The 19,003-nt window shown below is 45.1% G+C and overlaps 1 protein-coding gene across 2 annotated transcripts in view; it reads left to right on the plus strand.

Annotated features, from left to right (window-relative positions):
• Nucleotides 1-19,003, plus strand: part of MACROD1 (mono-ADP ribosylhydrolase 1) — a 323,148-nt gene that overhangs the window by 299,797 nt on the left and 4,348 nt on the right. For both annotated transcript variants that reach the window (XM_089482984.1, XM_089482983.1), the window contains exon 6: nt 17,123-17,244. In XM_089482984.1, the coding sequence (XP_089339110.1) occupies nt 17,123-17,244 (122 nt within the window). The remainder of the gene's footprint in view (nt 1-17,122; nt 17,245-19,003) is intronic.

A 19,003-nucleotide genomic window follows, 5' to 3' on the forward strand; every position in this document is an offset into this window, starting at 1 on the left:
AAGATTCATACCCTCCCATACACTCAGGCATCCAAGGATTCCTAGGCCCTGAATATGAAATGCGTGTATGTTTCTGTGTCTGTGTGTTGGAGAGTTCACTCCCACCCTTGGAGGTGCATGAACATTGTGCCTCAGGGGGCATCTCTCAGCCTCAGCACCTGAGACCCTGAGACCGTGCCAGGAATGCTGATTTTTGGAACAGCGTGCGCGGCACACGTCTGCCTCCCCTGTCCTCCTCTCCCCTCAAAAATATGGCATTCGAGTCACATCTTAAGCAGGTGCTTAGCATTCAGTCCAGGCGTCAGCGGTTTCCTCCGACAGCAGCTTCAAGAAGTCACCATGGCTGCCTTGCGGGCAAAAGGGAGAGAGCGGAAGGGGGTAGGAGGCTGAAGAGGGGTCCTGAGGAATCAGAAGGTGTTGGCCCACACAGAGATGCTATCTGCATCTGAAATGCAAATCGCGCAGCTCGGATGGAGAGCCATGTTCTGCTAACTAACTGTTTAGACTATTGCGGCGCTTTGTGCATAATCCAGCTGCCCTTGAGGACAGTTCAGATTGAAATGCAGCTGCTGGGAGTCTCATGGGGGCGTTAGCCGGGAACATTTTGCACAAGAGATTGCACCTAAACATTGGGGAGAACATTTTTGCTGTAAGAGCTGTTCAACAGTGGAACAGATTGCCTCTGAGGGTGATGGGCTCACAGTCTTTGGAGGCCTTTAAACAGAGCTTAGCTAGGCATCTTTCAGGGATGTTTTGGTTGTGCGTTCCTGCATGGTAGGGGGTTGGATTCATGGACCTTGTTTCCAACTCTATGGTTCTAAGCTCTGACAAGCCTTCCCTGGCTACTGATTCATTTTGCGAGCACAGTTTGCAGCACTGTCTCTGATCTTTAAGGCTTCCCAGTGGAATATATACCGTATATACACGAGTAAAAGTTGACCTCATGTATAAGTCTACAGCAGGTTTTGAAGACAAAATTATGGATTTTGATATGACCTGTGGGTAAGTTGAGGGTAAAACTTAGGGCAATGTAACAAAGGATCCAAAGGATGAAGCAAAGGAAAACATTGCCAAAGAATGTACAAAATTCCATCAGGCATAACTGTTTGCATTGACCCTAAAGGCTGGATGGATGAAAGAGTAGAGGGAGATCTGTGTTTCCAGGACAGATTATGCTCCTTCCTTTCACCAGGGGTTGGTTCCTTTATAAATAAGAGTTACAGTATTTACATTGACCTGTGGATAAGTCAACTGAGTTTTTTGGGTCAATTTTTTGAGTAAAATTACAGACATATACATGAGTATATACAGTATGTTTACCCAACATTCATTTCATAGAATCATAGAGTTGGAAGAGACCCCAAGGGCCATCAAGTCCAACCCAATTCACCATGCAGGAACTCACAATCAAAGCATCCCTGACAGATGACCATCCAGCCTCTATTTAAAAACCTACAAAGAAGGAGACTCCGCCATCTTTTGATGCAGCATCTTCCACTGTCACACAGCTCTTAGTGTCAGGAAGGTCCTCCAAAAACACATTAGTCAGAGGCGGGCACCCAGCCTGGCGTGAAATTCAATTACGAGGCAGGTAGGTGGAAATGCAAGAGCCCCCAGGAAAGCAGAAGGGCAGCTCAGAAGCAGATTTAGCAAGGAGTTAAAACGGAGCCTCCTTCCCGGACAGAAAGAGACAGGGCCAATATATTCAGGGCTGAACCTCTGCTGAGATTTCACCACACTGGGTTTTAAATCCTTAGAATCGTAGAATCCTAGAGTTACAAGAAACCCCAAGAGCCATCCAGTCCAACCCCATTCTGCCATGCAGGAAGTCTCAATCAAAGCATCCCTGACAAATGGCCATCCAGCCTCTGTTTAAAGACTTCCAAAGATGGAGACTCCTCCACTCTCCAAAGGAGTGTGTTCTTCTGTCCAACAGCTTTTAATGTCAGGAGGTTTTCTTCCTAATGTTGAGATGGAATCTCTTTTCCTGTAGTGTGCATCCATTGCTCCAGGTACTGTTCTCTGGAGCTGCAGAAAACAAATGTGCTCCATCTTCAATATGACATCCGTTCAAATATTTAAACAGGGCTGTCATATCTCCTCTTAACCTTCTTTTCCCCAAGCTAAACATATCCAGCTCCCAGGGTTCGATCCCCAACTCAGCCACATAAACCCACTAGATGAACTTGGGCAAGTCAAATTCTCTCAGCGTCAGGGGAAGGCGAGGGTAAACCTTGAAAAGAAAATCCCCTGATAGGGTCACTATAAGTCAGAAAGGACTTGAAGGCACGCAACAACAAAGCCACTCCTCTTGGGGCAGTGATGTCCATCTCTGGCCCTCAAGGTGTTTTGGACTTCAGCTCCCAGAAGCCTCAACCATCCTGGCTAATGGTCTGGGATTCTGGGAGCTGAAGTCCAAAACAACTGGAGGGCCAGAGTTTAGACATCATTGTCTTAGGTCATGACTTCTAGATTTTTCACCATTTTGGTCACTCTCCTCTGGATACGCTCCAGAGTGTTCTTTGGCAAAGAATACTCTGAGGTGGCTTTGCCAGTCCCTTCCAGATCCGACTGTTGGGAGTGCTAATATTTTAAAGAGCTGTTGCTGCGGAGCCTTTTAGGAGCCGCTCTTAAGTGCAGGCAGGAGCAGGCGATCCCGCTGTTAGCTCTGCACTATGAAAAGCCTCCCCTGCTGTTCTGCAAACCAAACCACTGTCAGGAGCAGGGGGTTAGTCCAGGGAAAGAGATCTCTGGAGCCATTAGCAACCTTTACCTGGCTGGTCACTCCAAAGTGGCGAGGAAGACCTAGTGCGGGATAGCGCCAAGACCCCCAACCAAGACAGAACAAGCCTCTGTCCATCATCATCTCACAGGCCAGGCATCAAACCATCCAGCCAGGGTTGCCTCTCTTGACTTTGCAACTATGCACAGGAATGTGCACACAGATGGCAAAAGGCAGGCCAAGTCAAAACCATAGAAAGGCAGGCAGAGACCAGAGGGAAGGAGAGAAGCAGCTGACCATGGGGGGTGCTGGCAGTTGTAGCCCAAAATAAGCGATTTCTCTTCCTAGGACCTTCCCAGGATGCATGGACTACCATAAAATGCCACCCCCCAAAAAACCAAGTGGCCAGAAATGTTGATTGGTTGGTTGAAGTGGGTATTATTTTATGTTTCAACCATATAGGGGAGTGAAGTCGAAGGCTTTCATGGCTGGCATCCATAGTTTTTCCTGGGTTTTTCTGGCCATGAGGCCGTGTTCAAGAAGAGTCTATTCCTGACATTCCGCCAGCATCTGTGGCTGCCATCTTCAGAGAATGCTGGCATGGAAGAGAGTGGAGTGTGTGTGTGTGTGTGTGTGTGTGTGTATAGTTGGTTGAGGGGAAGCGATTTACATGTTAATCTGTGTATTGTTCTGTTGTTGTTACTGCATACAGTGCAGCTGCGGACAAGACTACGTAGGGACCACCAAACGCAGTGTTCAAACACGAATCAAGGAACACAAGAGACACTGCAGACTGGGTCAGCCAGAAAATCAGCAGTAGCAGAACATGTTATAAACCATCTGGGGTATAAAATGCTGTTTGAAAACACTGATATTCTGGACCATGCCAACAACTATCGGGTCAGAATGCACAGGGAAGCCATTCAAATCCATAAACACCTGGACAATTTCAACAGGAAAGAAAAAACCCTGGAAGTAAACAAAGTTTGGCTACCAGACCTGAAAAACACTAAAATCAAGACCCAGCAAGTTCAAATGAAAACCACCCAGGATCAGGGGTTTTCCCAACAAACAGTGGATCATTAGTTAAATAGACCCCCTGAGGCCTTGCCATCAACAATAGAACCATACACAGATTAACATGTAAATGGCTTCCTCTCAACCAATAGTATATATACCCCACTGTCTTCCATTCCAGCATTCTCTGAAGATGCCAGCCACAAGCGCTGGCAAAATGTCAGAAATAAACTCTTCTAGAACATAGCCTGAAAAACCCACAAAACCCTACAAAAACTAAATAGTTTGCAGTACAGGGAAGGCTTGCAACCTATTTCACAGGTGAACTATGGCCTGTTACAGACTGCCAGAATAAAGCTGCTTTGGGTCTCTTTGGAGGTATGCTATTTAAATGATGCATGGGTCCAGAGGTCGCGCCAAAGCCACACTCCATTCCTAAGCACTGGAGTGCAGCTTTGGTGCAGCTTCCGGATTCTTAGGATGCATGCATCATTTAAATAGCATACCTCCAAAGAGACTCGAAGCAGCTTTATTCTGGCAGTCTGTAACAGGCCTCTGTCACCCAGATGCTTCTGAAAAAGGAAATTCAAGCCCAGGAGAGCAGGGAAGGGGCAATTGAGAGAGTATGAAGAGGCTGAAGGAGACTTTGGGAACCCAGCTCTGGCCAATGCAAAAAAGCTTTGCCTGCTTTGGTCAGGCCTCACCAGGAATATTGTGTCCAGTTCTGGGCACTACAATTCAAAAAGGATGTTGAGAAAGACTAAAATGGTGAAGGGTCTGGAAACCATTCCTTATGAGGAGAGACTTAGGGAGGTGGGTATGTTTAGCCTGGAGAAGAGACAGTTAAGAGGTGATATGATAGCCCTGTTTGAATATTTGAAGGGATGTTGAGGATGGAGCAAGCTTGTTTTCTGCTGCTCCAGAGAATAGGATTTGAAGCAATGAATGCAAACTGCATGAAAAGAGATTCCACCTAGACATTAGGAAGGCGTACTTGACAGTAAGGGCTGTTTGACAGTGGAACACATTCCCTCAAAGAGTGATGGAGTCTCCTTCTTTGGAGTTCTTTAAGCAGAGGCTGATGACCATCTGTCAGGGAGGCTTTGATTGAGAGTTCCTGCATGGCAGAATGGGGTTGGACTGGATGGCTCTTGGGGTCTCATCCAACTCTAGGATTCTGTGATTCTAAGGCTGCTTCCATGTTTCTGAAGGAGCAGAGAACACGGGCGTTGGCGCCAACCTGGGCATTCCTGGACTGCCATTTATCATGGTGATATTATAGACTCAGACGGCCAATGCAAAGCATTATTGATCGCTCTGTCACAGGAGAAGGACGGCATGGGGGCAGGCATCAATAAGAGCTGCAGGATGCCAGGTCCTCTGTCCCTCCATAAATCACATCCTCAGGAGTCAATCTACATTTCCCCCTCCCAGCAGAGAAACCACCTCTTTAATAGCAAATGCCAGGTCCCTCTAAATCATTTGGCAGAGGGCAGGAATGGAGGGCCGTCCGCTATTGACAGCTGGGTGAGAAAATCGGACACAGAGCAGCCATAATGGCCAGCTTGGCAAGCGTAAATCACCCCGACAGGGAGCAGGTGGGGTGCCTTATGTTTTGCTACACCAACACAAGCAATTCAGTGCCTCAAGGGTCTCCAATGCCGGCTGGAGCATCTTGGGAGTTGTAGTCAACCTAGGTATCTTTCCTAAGCTCTGATGGGGTGTCCCCTCTCGACAGGAGTGCACACACTGGACTGTTGCCCCAGTTTAGCACAGTGCGTTTCAGCTGCCCTTTCGTAAACATGCCTTGGGCCAGATTTTTAAATAAATCCTGCTTAGCGCATGGGAGCATTTGGCACTTAAAACTGCTAAGAGAAGGCAGAGCATACTGGATGGTGCGCTAAGGATGGACAACTCTGTCTGTTTCTGGCCTGGGTTGTTTGCACATTTTGTTACCCATAATCTCATTGTGTTCCATTTTTGCATTTTAAGAAATATCCCGGACTCATCATTTTAAATACTAATGCATATCTACATCTAATCTACATAGGTTATCTAATCGACATAGAGATATAGCCATGTTAGTCTGTGGAATCAGTATGTAGAGAGACCATGTAGCCCCTTTGAGACTAACTGAAAGAAAGAAATTGGCAGCATGAGCTTTCCTAGACTTCAGTCTACTTCCTCAGATGCATTAGGCCTATGAAAGCTCCTGCTGCCAACTTCTTTCTTTCCATTAGTCTCAAAGGTGCTCCAAGATCTCTCTATATACTGAGTGCACAGACTAATACCGCTATATCTTTGAATTCTACCACTATTTAAATGTGTTTGTGTGTGCCCCAAATATGGGTATATCTCAGTGCATAAGTGAATCTGTTTAGCCTAGCTGTTTCCAACCTGCCCTTGCAGATGTATTAAGACTACATCTCCCATCATCTGCAGATAATTTGACTGTCTTCTAGATACACTGTGCTACAACTCCTTATGCAAAGGGATCTTGTAGCACCTTTGAGACTAACTGAGCAAAAGAAGTCGTAGCATAAGCTTTTCGAGACTTGGTTCCAAAACATACTGCAGAAATAATCCAGTTTGAGGCCGCTTGAACTGTTCTGGCTCAATGCTAGGGAATTCAGGGAACTGTAGTTTTGTGAGACATTTAGCCTTCTCTATCAGAGAGCTCTGGTGCCACAATAAACTACAAGTCCCAGGAGTCCCTAGCACTGAGCCAGGGCAGTTAAAGCGGTCTCAAACTGGATTATTTCCGCAGTGTGTTTTGGACCTTGGTCTATTTTCTCAGCACCCAAGTCTACGAAAGCTTATGCTGCAGCTTATTTTGCTCAGTTAGTCTCAAAGGTGCTATGAGATCCCTTTGCACACTGATATTCCACACTAAAATGGCTACATCTTTGAATTCTAGTGCGCCTATCTCAGAGCATGGTTTCTTGTGGGGCGTGCGGAGAAACTAGGCCCCCCAAATCTGTCTAAAAATACCAGTGTTCATGGATCTGGAAGCCTTTCCTCCCCAGTTCCCGAAGTGTGAGGACTTGGAATGACTATCTCTCTCTCTTTCTCTCTGCTTATTTTGTGGTAAAGAAAAGAGAGAATTTGCATCTCCTCTCAGGGCAATTCCATCTCTTAATGCTCTTATCTTTGGGCTTGTTAGACAGGTCCAGAACAGATTATGGTTTTCTGCACCTCTGCTTAGTAGATACTTTGGGGGATCTCTTTCTGTTTTTAAATGAGAACCGACACATTTGCCTTCCACAATCTAGTCTGCAACGGATGTGCTGCAATACAACTCCATCATCCTCTGCCAACAATGAATGGTGGCAATGGGTTTGTACTTGGAGGGTGTTAGCTTTAAGAAGGCTATGTTGAAACCAGTATAGTGTAGTGGTTAGAGCATTGCACTGAGACTTGGGAGATGTAGGTTCTCATTCCCCTGAACTATGAACTGACTGGGGAGTTTATCCCACAAATATCCTGGAAAAATCACGTAATTACGTGAAACAATTTCACACGACGTCGCACAAAACCCGCCATTAAAGCAGTCGAGCATCGACGTGCATCTTTTTACTTTCAGTATTTCAGCGACAATGCATTTCCGATATCACTTTATTTGCGCAATTGCGTGTGATAATCATTCACGCAATTACTTGCCATTTTTGCTTTATTCGCAGAATGCTTTTAATGCGCTTTAATCTCTCTTTTAATGCTGAAATTAGTACTCAAGCTTTGGTCAGGCCTCACCTGGAAGACTGTGTCCTGTTCTGGGCACCACAATTCAAAAAGCATGTTGACAAGTTGGAACAGGTCCAGAGGAGGGTGACCAAAATGGTAAAAGGTCTGGAAACCATGCCCAATGAAAGTGGTTCTGAATCTTTGGTCCTCTAGGTTTTTGAGACTTCAACCCCCAGAATTCCTGAACAATGAGCATACTGACTGGGACTTCTGGGAACTGAAGTCCAAAACATCTGGAGGTCCAAAGGTTGAGAACCACTGCCTATGAGGAAGCACTTAAGGAGCTGGGGATGTTTAGCCTGGAGAAGAGAAGGTTAAGAGGTTGTTGTTGTTATTATTATTATTATTATTATTATTATTAACCTTTATTTATAAAGCGCTGTAAATTTACACAGCGCTGATATGTATTTTGATATGATATGATAGCCCTGTTTAAATACTTAAAGAGATGTCATATTGAGGAGGGAGCAAGCTTGCTTTCTGCTACTCCAGAGAACAGGATCCAGAGCAATGGACTGAAGTTACAGAAAAGGGATTCCAGCTCAACATTAGGAGAAACTTGCTGACAGTAAGGGCTGTTTGACAGTATAGTATAGTATAGTGGAGTCTCCTTCCTTTGAGGTCTTTACGCAGTGGCTGGATGTCCATCTGTCGGGGATGCTTTGATTGTGAGTTCCTGCATGGCAAAATGGGGTTGGACTGGATGGCCCTTGTGGTCTCTTCCAACTCTACGATTCTACGATTCTAATGATTTAAAACCCAGTGCGGTGAACTCTCGGCAGAGGACCAGGCCTGAATATATTGGCCCTGTCTCTTTCTGTCCGGGGAGGAGGCTCCATTTTAACTCCTTGCTAAATCTGCTTCTGAGCTGCCCTCCTGCTTTCCTGGGGGCTCTTGCGTTTCCACCTACCTGCCTCGTAATTGAATTTCACGCCAGGCTGGGTGCCCGCCTCTGACTAACCATGTTTTTGGCTGTGGGTTTCTTTTCTCTCTTTCTCTCCCTCGCCTTCTCTTTCTCTGCAAGACGGTGAACGGAGCATTTGTTTCCTGTTTTGCTCTAGCTTCCATCTTCTTCTTCTGCTGCCGACGCTCTCTCTGGAAGCCATACAGTGGCAGCAATGGCAATCTGTGTGATTAAATCGATTCACTTGCAAATGGCAGCTCAACGAGACAGATTTTTTAATTGGGATATTCTTTCTCTCTCTTTCTCTCTCTCTCTCTCTTTTTTAATCGCAGCCGCTCTCAAAGCTCAGTGAGCAAGCACAGGTGACAGCACCATTCTCAGTGTTTTTCTATCCGCTCCAGATAGAACTAAAATCATGATTAGCGAAAGAAGGGGGGGGGGAATCCATATTGTGCTGCGAAGAACACAGAGTCTATCTACACCAGCTCTCTCTGTTGTAAATATGTGCGCAATACTCAGGGGAAATGGGGAGCATCATAAGAACATAAGACCGTAAGAAGAGCCCGCCTGGATCGGACCAAAGGTCCATCTTGTCCACACTTTGGACAAGAGTCCAAATGGACACTGAGGGTAGCAATAGCAGCCTCCATCTTGTGTATAAGCTTCCAGTATGGAAGGGAATATGTATGGAGGGAATAAGACCTGGGAAAAGTTACATTTTGGGGTTATAATTCTTAGAAGCCCACAGTAGTATGGCACTTGGGTGATCTAGGATGCAGTCTGGAAGGCCTCATATAGCCCACTCTCTTCCATGCCAGCATTCTCTGAAGACACCATTGAAACGTCAGGAATAAACTCTTCTAGAACATGGCCACATAGCCCGAAAAACCCACAGAAGACTATGGATGCCGGCCGTGAAAGCCTTTGACTTCACGGTAATGATGACAATGGAGCACCTAGACATGGTCATACTTGGTGTGCAGAAGTGGATGGGAACGGGACATTTTCTATTAGGGTTTTTACTCTGGAAGTGGTAACCAAATAAGAAATCTGATGGCGTTAATAGTAAGGAGAGATGTCAGTGTGAAGTCTGACCAAATAATAAGGCTCCTGGGAAAATCTACCAATATAACCATGAAACTCCCCCCACAGAGGCAGATGAGGAATAAATGGAAAGATTTTATATGGGCATCCAGGGTGGCGGAAATCGATCACTAAAACAGTCCTTGTTGATAATCAAAGACAATTGGAACAGCAAAGTAGGAAACAGGTACATCATCGTCCCAAAACACAACAACCTGGTAGACTTTAAAGACCATGCAAAGAACAGATTTAACTGAATTGACAGGGAACCTGAAGAACTCTGGACCCAAACCAGGGTCATTGTCAAGGAAGGATGCAAAAAGATACCAGAGACCAGGCTGAACACCTCACCGAACTATAAATCCTAGGATTCTTCTGTAAGAGAGAGCCATGGCAGTTAAAGTGGTGTGAAACTGCTTTAATTCTGCAGTGTGGCTACAACTTTAGAAGGACGTTGAGGTGAAAACTGGGGGAAGGACTGTCAGCAAATGAAGAGACGCAGATGACATTTAGTAGCAGAAAATGCCAACGGCTTGGAATGACTGCTGCTGAAAGCTAAGGAAGAAAGTGCAAAAGCTAGGTTACAGTTGAATATTCGGAAGACCAAAATTACGACCGCGGGTGATTTACATAACTTTAAAGCAGGTAATTGAGGTATTGAGCTACTTAAAGGTTTCCTGTACTTTGGCTAAGTCATCAGCCAAAATGACTCTAGTTGAGAAATGTAGTCTGTAGTCAAGAAATCAGAAGACTAACCGGAGACTTTAGTCAAGAAAACCAAAAGACCAAGACTTGGAAAAACAGCCATGGAGGTAATACATAAATTCCTCAAAGGTAAAGAGATATCATTAAATATCGAAGTCAGAATTATCCAAGCAATAGTATTTTTTGATTTCTGTGTATGGAAGTGAGAGCCAGACGGTGAAGAAAGCTTACAGGAAGATACTCAACTCATTTGAAAGGTGATGCTGAAGAAGAGTTCTATGGATGCCAAAAATACAAATGGATGGGTCTTAAGGGGGTTGTTCTCACTAGGTGAAACCCCGCGTTCTGAATCGAATCCAAGGAGTGGCGTTCCTATTAGGATCCGATTTAAACCTAGAACGGTTCTAGAGCAACCCGCAATCGTTCCCACTACAAATCGAATTGTAGAGCGGAATAAAATTTTGAATCGAGTTTTCCTCATTTAACGCGTGTTAAAAAAACACTAGGGTCCGACCTACGTTTTTCCATTGATTCGATTTAGGAACCGGAGCATTTAAATAGGAACGACAGCCTTTGAAATTGCGTTAGATGAATGGGAGGAGCGGAGTGCGATGGGGCTGTCCTTGGGGGAGTTGCCCTTTCTGTCCCCATCCTTCTGGCTGTCGCCATTTTTGCTTCCCTCACCCCTTTGTCCACTGTGGTCTTTCAATAAGAGATAAGGATTATTTTTATTTTTTATTTTAATGGTTTACAGGCGCTTAATCTCTTCAGCGCTTTAAGTGCCTGAAGTCCCGGCTGCTCAAGGCTTCCCCCGGTGGATTGCAACCTCCCCTCTGTGTGGGGAGAGCCCATTTCTAACGGAGGAGAGGCAGGGAAGGGATGGCTCCTCGCGAGGAGACATCTGATCTCGCCCAGGCAGGGAAGGGCTCTAATCAATGGGGGGGGGGGGGATAGAGCCTTTCTCTCTCCCTTTCTCAAATGGAATCTGCCTTCTCCTCCAACCCTGGAAAGAGAATCTTTGGGAAGAGTGCTCCCTCCCTGCTTTTCCAGCAGCCTCCTTCATTGATCTCTGGGCTCTCTGAAGGGATTCTCCCTGGCTGTCTTTTGGGAGACAGGATGCTGCCCTCCAAAACCTATCCCATAGTTCCTCTGGAAAGAGCTTCGCTTTGCCAGAAGCCTCTCCCATTGATCTCTGTGCTCTCTGAAGGGATTCTCCCTGGCTGTCTTGGGAGACAGGATGCTGCCCTCCAAAACCTATCCCATAGTTCCTCTGGAAAGAGCTTCGCTTTGCCAGAAGCCTCTCCCATTGATCTCTGTGCTCTCTGAAGGGATTCTCCCATAGTTCCTCTGGAAAGAGCTTCGCTTTGCCAGAAGCCTCTCCCATTGATCTCTGTGCTCTCTGAAGGGATTCTCCCTGGCTGTCTTGGGAGACAGGATGCTGCCCTCCAAAACCTATCCCATAGTTCCTCTGGAAAGAGCTTCGCTTTGCCAGAAGCCTCTCCCATTGATCTCTGGGCTCTCTGAAGGGATTCTCCCATAGTTCCTCTGGAAAGAGCTTTGCTTTGCCAGAAGCCTCTCCCATTGATCTCTGTGCTCCCATTGATCTCTGTGCCATTTTTGCTTCCCTCACCCCTTTGTCCGCTGTGGTCTTTCAATAAGAGATAAGGATTATTTTCATTTTTGCAACCTCCCCTCTGTGTGGGGAGAGCCCATTTCTAATGGAGGAGAGGCAGGAAGGGAAGGCTCCTCTCGAAGAGGCATTCCCTGCCCGCTTGGGCTCTGATCTCGCCCAGGCAGGGAAGGGAAGGCTCCTCGCGAGGAGGCATCTGATCTCGCCCAGGCAGGGAAGGGAAGGCTCCTCGCGAGGAGGCATCTGATCTCGCCCAGGCAGGGAAGGGCTCTGATCAATGGGGGGGGGGGGGGGAATAGAGCCTTTCTCCCTCCCTTTCTCAAATGGAATCTGCCTTCTCCTCCAACCCTGGAAAGAGGGAAGAGTGCTCCCTCCCTGCTTTTCCAGCAGCCTCCTTCATTGATCTCTGGGCTCTCTGAAGGGATTCTCCCTGGCTGTCTTTTGGGAGACATGAAGAGGGGATGCTGTCTTGCAAAACCTATCCCATAGTTCCTCTGGAAAGAGCTTGGGTTTCCTAAATTCGCTAAATTCACAAACAGTCAATGAAATGGAAACGATGCCAAAAGATAAATCGCTTCCAAATATTCTGGATTAACGTTACGTCATTCTGACGTACTATTGATTGACAGCTCCAAATAAGGTATGGAGGAGAAGAATCGCTTTATTTAAACACCGATTTCATGCCAAGTAGGAACGCTTGCAGGTAAAAACTTCGATTTAAATAACCAGATGGGAACGATGAACAAAGCGATTCGGATAGCGGGATAAGAACAGTGTTATTTTGAATCGATTTTATTAAAAACGTTGTATTTTAAATCGTTTCAAATCTTAAGTGAGAACAACCCCAAAATCAAGCCTGAATGCTCATTAAAAGGGAAGGCGACTTAACTGAGACTGTTGTGCTTTAGACTTAACACGAAATAATGTGGACTCGTTGTTGTTGTGTGTCTTCAAGTCGGTTGCGACTTATGGCGGCCCTACGGCGAACCGATCGTAGGGTTTTCTTGGCAAGTTTCTTCCGAGGGGGGTTGCCACGGCCATCCCCTGAGGCTGAGAGAGTGTGACCTGCCCAAGTGGCTTTCCATGGCAAAGCCAGGATTCGAACCCTGATCTCCCAGTGTCCTAGTTCAGCGCTGTAACCACTACACCAGCATGTTGCAGACCTCCAAAGGAGCAAGATATAGGGCAGTCCAGTCCTCCGTGCGCCAGAATGTGCCACCTTTGCTTTAGGGGGAAATAAAAAAGAAGAGCAGAATCTGGAGTAATTATATAATAAAGGTCATAGCTTAGATTTTGGAGACGCTGCTTTGGCTTGCGCTTCCTTCGCTGCTACGATTTCATAACTCTCTTGGAAGAACTGAAGGGCTCTCGCAGGGCTTTGCGTGGCAGAAGGAGAGATTGATCTTGGATGTTAGGAGAAACATCTTGACTGTAAGCGCACTTTGACAGTGAAACCGGTGGCATAGCTCTTGAAAAGGGGCAAAAGGAGGGCACTGCCCTCTCCAAGAAGAACTCTGCCCTTCCGCCGAATTTTCCAACAGTCTTCGCATTGCTAGCGCATGACATAAAACTTCAGTGGGACCTTTAGAAATATGAGTTTTAGGCATCCAAAGAAAAGAGACCAAGTGACCAAGGGAATGAGGGCACAAGAGTTCTAGGTGTGAGCCATTTTCAGAGCCTCGCTCTCTCTGTGATGCTGGAAATTTGGGGTGTGAAAGAAAATTTCATTAAGGGGACATTTTTATATGGGATAGAATATCTTTTTGTTGTTCAGTGCGGTTAAGTTGAACCCAACTAATGGCGGACCTCATGGATGAGACACCTCCAAGTCCCCCTGTCCTCCGCCGCTCAGCTCAGGTCTTGCAAATTCAGGCTTAGAATCATAGTATCCTAGAGTTGGAAGAGACCCCAAGGGCCACCTAGTCCAATCTCATTTTGCCATGCAGGAACTCACCATCAAAGCATCCCCGACAAATGGCCATCCAGCTTCTGTTTAAAAAACCCCAAAAACGACTCCATCATTCTCTGAGGGAGTGTCTTCCACTGTTGAACAGCCCTTACTGTCAGGAAGTTCCTCCTAATGTTGAGATGGAATCTCTTTTCCTGGAGCTTGCATCCATTGTTCCTGGTCCTATTCTCTGGAGCAGCAGAAAACAAGCTTGCTCCCTCTCCAATATCACACCCCTTCAAATACTTAAACAGGGCTATCCTATCACCTCTTAGCTGTCTCTTCTCCAGGCTAAACATACCCAACCTCTTAAGTCTCTCCTCATAAGGCATGGTTTCCAGACTCTAATATGTGTATTGAATGCTTGTGGTCATAATGGTCATATATGACAATATGTGCATTGTGTCATTTTGTTTATGTACTATTATACTATCCTATATTATTTAATATTGTATACCTGTATTTGGTCAATATAGGGGTTCACCGTGGTTTTCTTTTGATTGACTATTCTCTGGAGCAGCAGACAGTAAGCTTGCTCCATTCTCAAAATGGTATCCCTTCAGATATTTAAACAGGGCTATCATATCACCTCTTAACCTTCTCTTCTCCAGGCTAAACATCCCCAGCTCCCTCAGGCGTTCCTAACAAGGGATGGTTCCCAGACCCTTCGCCATTTTGGTGGCCCTCCTCTGGACATGCTCCTGGTCTACAGTGATGGAAGGGACAGAGGTTTTCAGGAACCATCCCTTTTCCACCTTCCCTCCGGCAGACGGCTGCGGCCAGAGGCACTGGGATGATTAACTTGCAGTCGGCCATTTCATCTAGTTCTTCAGCCGCCTGGGTTTTCATTTTTATTAAAATTAAATGTGCCTCGATTCGTACAAATTTTTCTCTCTCTCTAATAAAAACCCAGCAGGACAGTTTCATTACAAGGTCATATAACGCATCCACCAGACATGCTGGCTGGCACCGGTTTGTCCTGGCCACCGCTCTGGGCTCAGGGCCTTCCTCTCTCCCAGAGCTCCAATTGTAGAAGGGCATCCATCCTGTAATGAAACCCCATTGCCCTCATTTAGGGCACACTGGTGGGCACACAATGGGCAAAACCCAATCCCTCTCTCAAGGCTGAGAGTTGGCTCAACAGTACCCTCTGCTGGACCACTCTTGACTTCTCCTGGCCAATTAATCTCACTTTGGGCCAAAACACACTGCAGAAATAATCCACTTTGAGACCGCTTGAACTGCCCTGGCTCAATGCTAGGGGATTTGGGGAACTGCAGTTTGGTGAGACATTGAACCTTCTCTGTCAGAGTGCTGGGGCCACAATAAACGACAATCCCCAGGATTCCCTAGCACTGAGCCAAGGCAGTCAAAGCGGTCTCAAACTGGATTATTTCTGCAGTGTGTTTTGGACCATTGGCTGGTCCAAAACCGGTGGGGAGGCTCTAATAACTTCAGATCTCAAAAATTATTTTTCCTCCCTACATAACCCTTATATCTGTATAAACCGTCTAGATTAGAAACGCAAGGCAACTTCAGCCCCATCCGCAAATGCCATTCTTGGAACTGGGCAAATGAAGCTGGCACCAGTAAGTCTGCGCCTGAGCTTTTACTATTTGCGTTTTCCGCCTGTATATTATTAAGCACTTGCTCCAGGATCCACCACCTTCATGTCTTTAGTGCATGCGCATGGTCAAACATTTAGATACAAAGATTTAGATATAAAACATGCTCAGACTTCTGGATATAGATATAAACATTTATATCTTTCTAAATAATTATATATAAATAAATATATAAAAATATAAATATATTATTTATTTATAAATATATATGCTTAATATATTATTTATTTATAAATATATATTTGTGTGCATGTGTGTGTATATATATATTATTTATTTATAAATATATAATTTATAAATATATTATATAGATTAATATATATTATATATATAAATATTAGATATATTATATATAAATATATATTTTATATAATTTTATATAAAGATATATATATATATGTATGTATAGATGTGTGTGTGTGTGTGTGTGTGTGCATATGTATATGTATATGTATATATGTGTGTGCACTTGCACACAAAAGCATTAAATGCACTACACTACAGTTGTCAAGTTATAGTTCAAACTGTCAATAAGATTGCAGGGTAGTTCTCCCTCTCCCCAAAATAATTTTATTCTTCTTGTTGTTGTGAGCCTTCGAGTTGTTTCTTATGGCGACACTAAAGGCAAACCTATCATGGGATTTTCTTGGCACGATTGGTTCAGTGGAAGTTTGCCATTGCTTTGCCCTGAGGCTGAGAGAGTGTGATTTGACTAAGGTTTCATGGCAGGGCTGGGACTCGAACCCTGGTCTCTGGAGTCGCAGTACAACACTCCAGCCACTATTCTGTGTTGGGAATACGGTTTTAAATTGGTGGAAGATAAACAAGAATGAACAGATACAGCATGGAAAGTACGACTAGGGAACCTATGGCTCTCCAGACGTTCTTGGACTGCAACTCCCATCAGACTTAACCAGTACAGTTAATGGTGAGGAAGCCTGGGAGCTGCAGTGCACCCATTTGCAGCCCTGGTATGAAGCAAGGCCTTCAGAGATACATAGTGTGGGATGCTGCCCTCCTAAACTATCCCAGATATGAGAACCATCTCTGAGATGCTGGAGGGTCTGATCCTTGCCATTTGTTTTGGTAGATTTTTGTTTCACAGAATGAAAACAGTATAAACTGACCAAAGACTGCTAACATAAATCATTCCAGGTACAGTATATATTATTTTAAAAGTGTATAACCTCGGCATAATAATAAAAAAGGAACATTACAGAACCTATCGCTGCTCAGCGAGTGCATGGCAAAGTGTGTGTTTTAATAAAACAAATGGAAGATTTCATACGCTGCTGTATCACTTGCGCACTCCCTGGGGACCCTTGCGATAGCCATAGGGCAATGTGTTGAAAAGAAGTACAAATTAGCCAGGAGCGTTGAAGAGTTTATAAATGCGTCTGGAGCATTTGGGTTGTTGAAAGAACCTCGGTTTTACTTTACTGGCTTTCCGAAGATGTTGTGTTAAAGCAGTGATGCCCAAACGTCGGTCCTCCGGATGTTTTAGGACTTCGGTTCCCAGGATTCCTGTTGGTCCAGCTGGTTGGGGCTTCTGGGAGTTGAAGCCCAAAACACTTGGGGGACCAAAGTTTGAGAACTACTTTTAAAGGACTCTGTTAAAGAACCCAACAGCTCAGTGCTTGCAAGGCTGTCGTTCGACCAGGCGGAGGAATTCTGGAAGTTGTAGTTCATAAACACGGGGCTTTGCTAGGCTCTTGGACCTGACCTCTCCTCTCTCTCCTCCTTTCAGTTGTGATCCACACAGTGGGCCCAATTGCCCAAGGAGAACCTAGTGCTACGCAAGAAACCGAACTCGGCAACTGCTACAAAAACAGCCTGAAGCTTGTGGTGGAGAACCAACTGCGGACTGTGGTGAGTATGCTGCTATTTGGTGGAAGAGTGCTAAGGCTTAACCTGAGCCCGTGTTGCACAGCTATGCGACTTGCAATGCAAGGAATGAATTAATGTGCAGAAAATATTTTTTTAAATGCATATACACACACACAAACACATACCTACAGTTGGCCCTCCACATTTGCAGCTTTGATTTTCTAGGTTCTCCAACACAACTCTATTAGACACTGGCCACAGGGTTGCGCTGGAGAACCTAGACGTTCCCAGAGAAGACACCTCTCTAGGCATTTGTAGGTCCTCCTGCATGATTCTATGATCAGCTTCTGGAAATTGTTGACCATAGAATTGCATTGGAGGACCTGGTTATTCCTAGAGAAAACACTTCTCTAGGTCCTCCATCATGATTCAATAATCAACTTCTTGCAGATGTTGACCATAGAGTTGCATTGGAGAACCTGGAGATACCTAGAGAAAACACCTTTCTAGGCATTTGTAGGTCCTCCAGCATGATTCTGTGATCAGCTTCTAGAATTGCATTGGAGGACCTGGTTATTCCTAGAGAGGTGTTCTCTTAGGTAAAAAGAATAGTTTTTTTTTATTTGCATTTTTCCACATTCACGGGGGTCCTTTACCCATAACTCTAGCAAATGTGGAAGGACCACTGTATTATTAGAGTCTTCTTCCCAAACCAGCTATGACTTTTTTCAAGCACTGCTTACAACATCTAGTAAGACCTCTGACAAAGCAAGGGCTCTTTCCTTTCCACAGAGTATTTTATTTTAACATTATTTTAAAGTTAACTTCATTGGAACAGATAGAAGATGCATATTTTGCAAGAAAAGGTCTGAAACTAGACGCTGCAGTCGGCTCCTCTTTTTTATTTCTAAAATTCTCAATTTCCCATTCCGCTGTTGTTCTTTCTGTAGGTGTTCCTCCATTAAAAGCAAGCCGTCAGGTCAGATACCAATAAAAAGAGCAAATAAAAAGAGGTCAGGCACATTTACTATCAGAACCCGGTCCATGACCATCTCAAAATTTTCACTTTCTTAAAAGCTAAGAGGTCTTATAGATGTAAGGCAGGGCCTACTGAGATCACAAAAGCCATAAGAGACACTGAGCCAAGTTTCATGTATTTTGGAGTGGTTGGGGAGAGCTTCAGAGTCTCACATCTCTTTGATGCTGAAACCCCCCATTTAAATAAGTTATAAAAACCAAACTGCAAACTGACTCAGGGGTGCCTATGCTCATAAAATGACAAGTTGCACGATGATCATAGGCTTGGGAATGAGAAGGAAATGGTGGGGAAACGTGTGATTCTCTAGGATCAGTGGTTCCCAAACTTCAGTCCTGAAGGTGTTTTGGACTTCAGCTCCCAGAAGCCCCAGACAGCTTGGCCAACAGCCAGGACTTCTGGGGGTTGAGGTCCAAAACATCTGGAGGACCAAAGTTTGGGAACCACTGCTCTAGATCAGAACCATGTGCCCTGCAGATGTTGTCCAACTGCAAATCCCATCCGCATTAGCAAGCGTAGCCAATGGTGAAGAATGCACTCCAAGAACATCTAGAGGGCTGCAATAGTCCCACCTCTGCTCTAGATGTTCTTGTCCTGGATGCTGGGAGATGAAGGCCAAAACCTCTGGAAGAGCAAAGGCTGAGCCATCCTAAGGGCTGTGGATAAATAAGAGAGTTACTCAGGGCATCTGCAGCAGCTTACGTTTATACAGGCTAATTCTATTTAGCAGTCACTTTTCCTTGAAGTTGAAGGGTTTTTATAAAT

Source organism: Sceloporus occidentalis, unplaced genomic scaffold (genome assembly GCF_023333645.1).
Source record: "Sceloporus occidentalis isolate IW3139 unplaced genomic scaffold, rSceOcc1.0.p SCAF_20, whole genome shotgun sequence".
Taxonomy (NCBI): domain Eukaryota; kingdom Metazoa; phylum Chordata; class Lepidosauria; order Squamata; family Phrynosomatidae; genus Sceloporus; species Sceloporus occidentalis.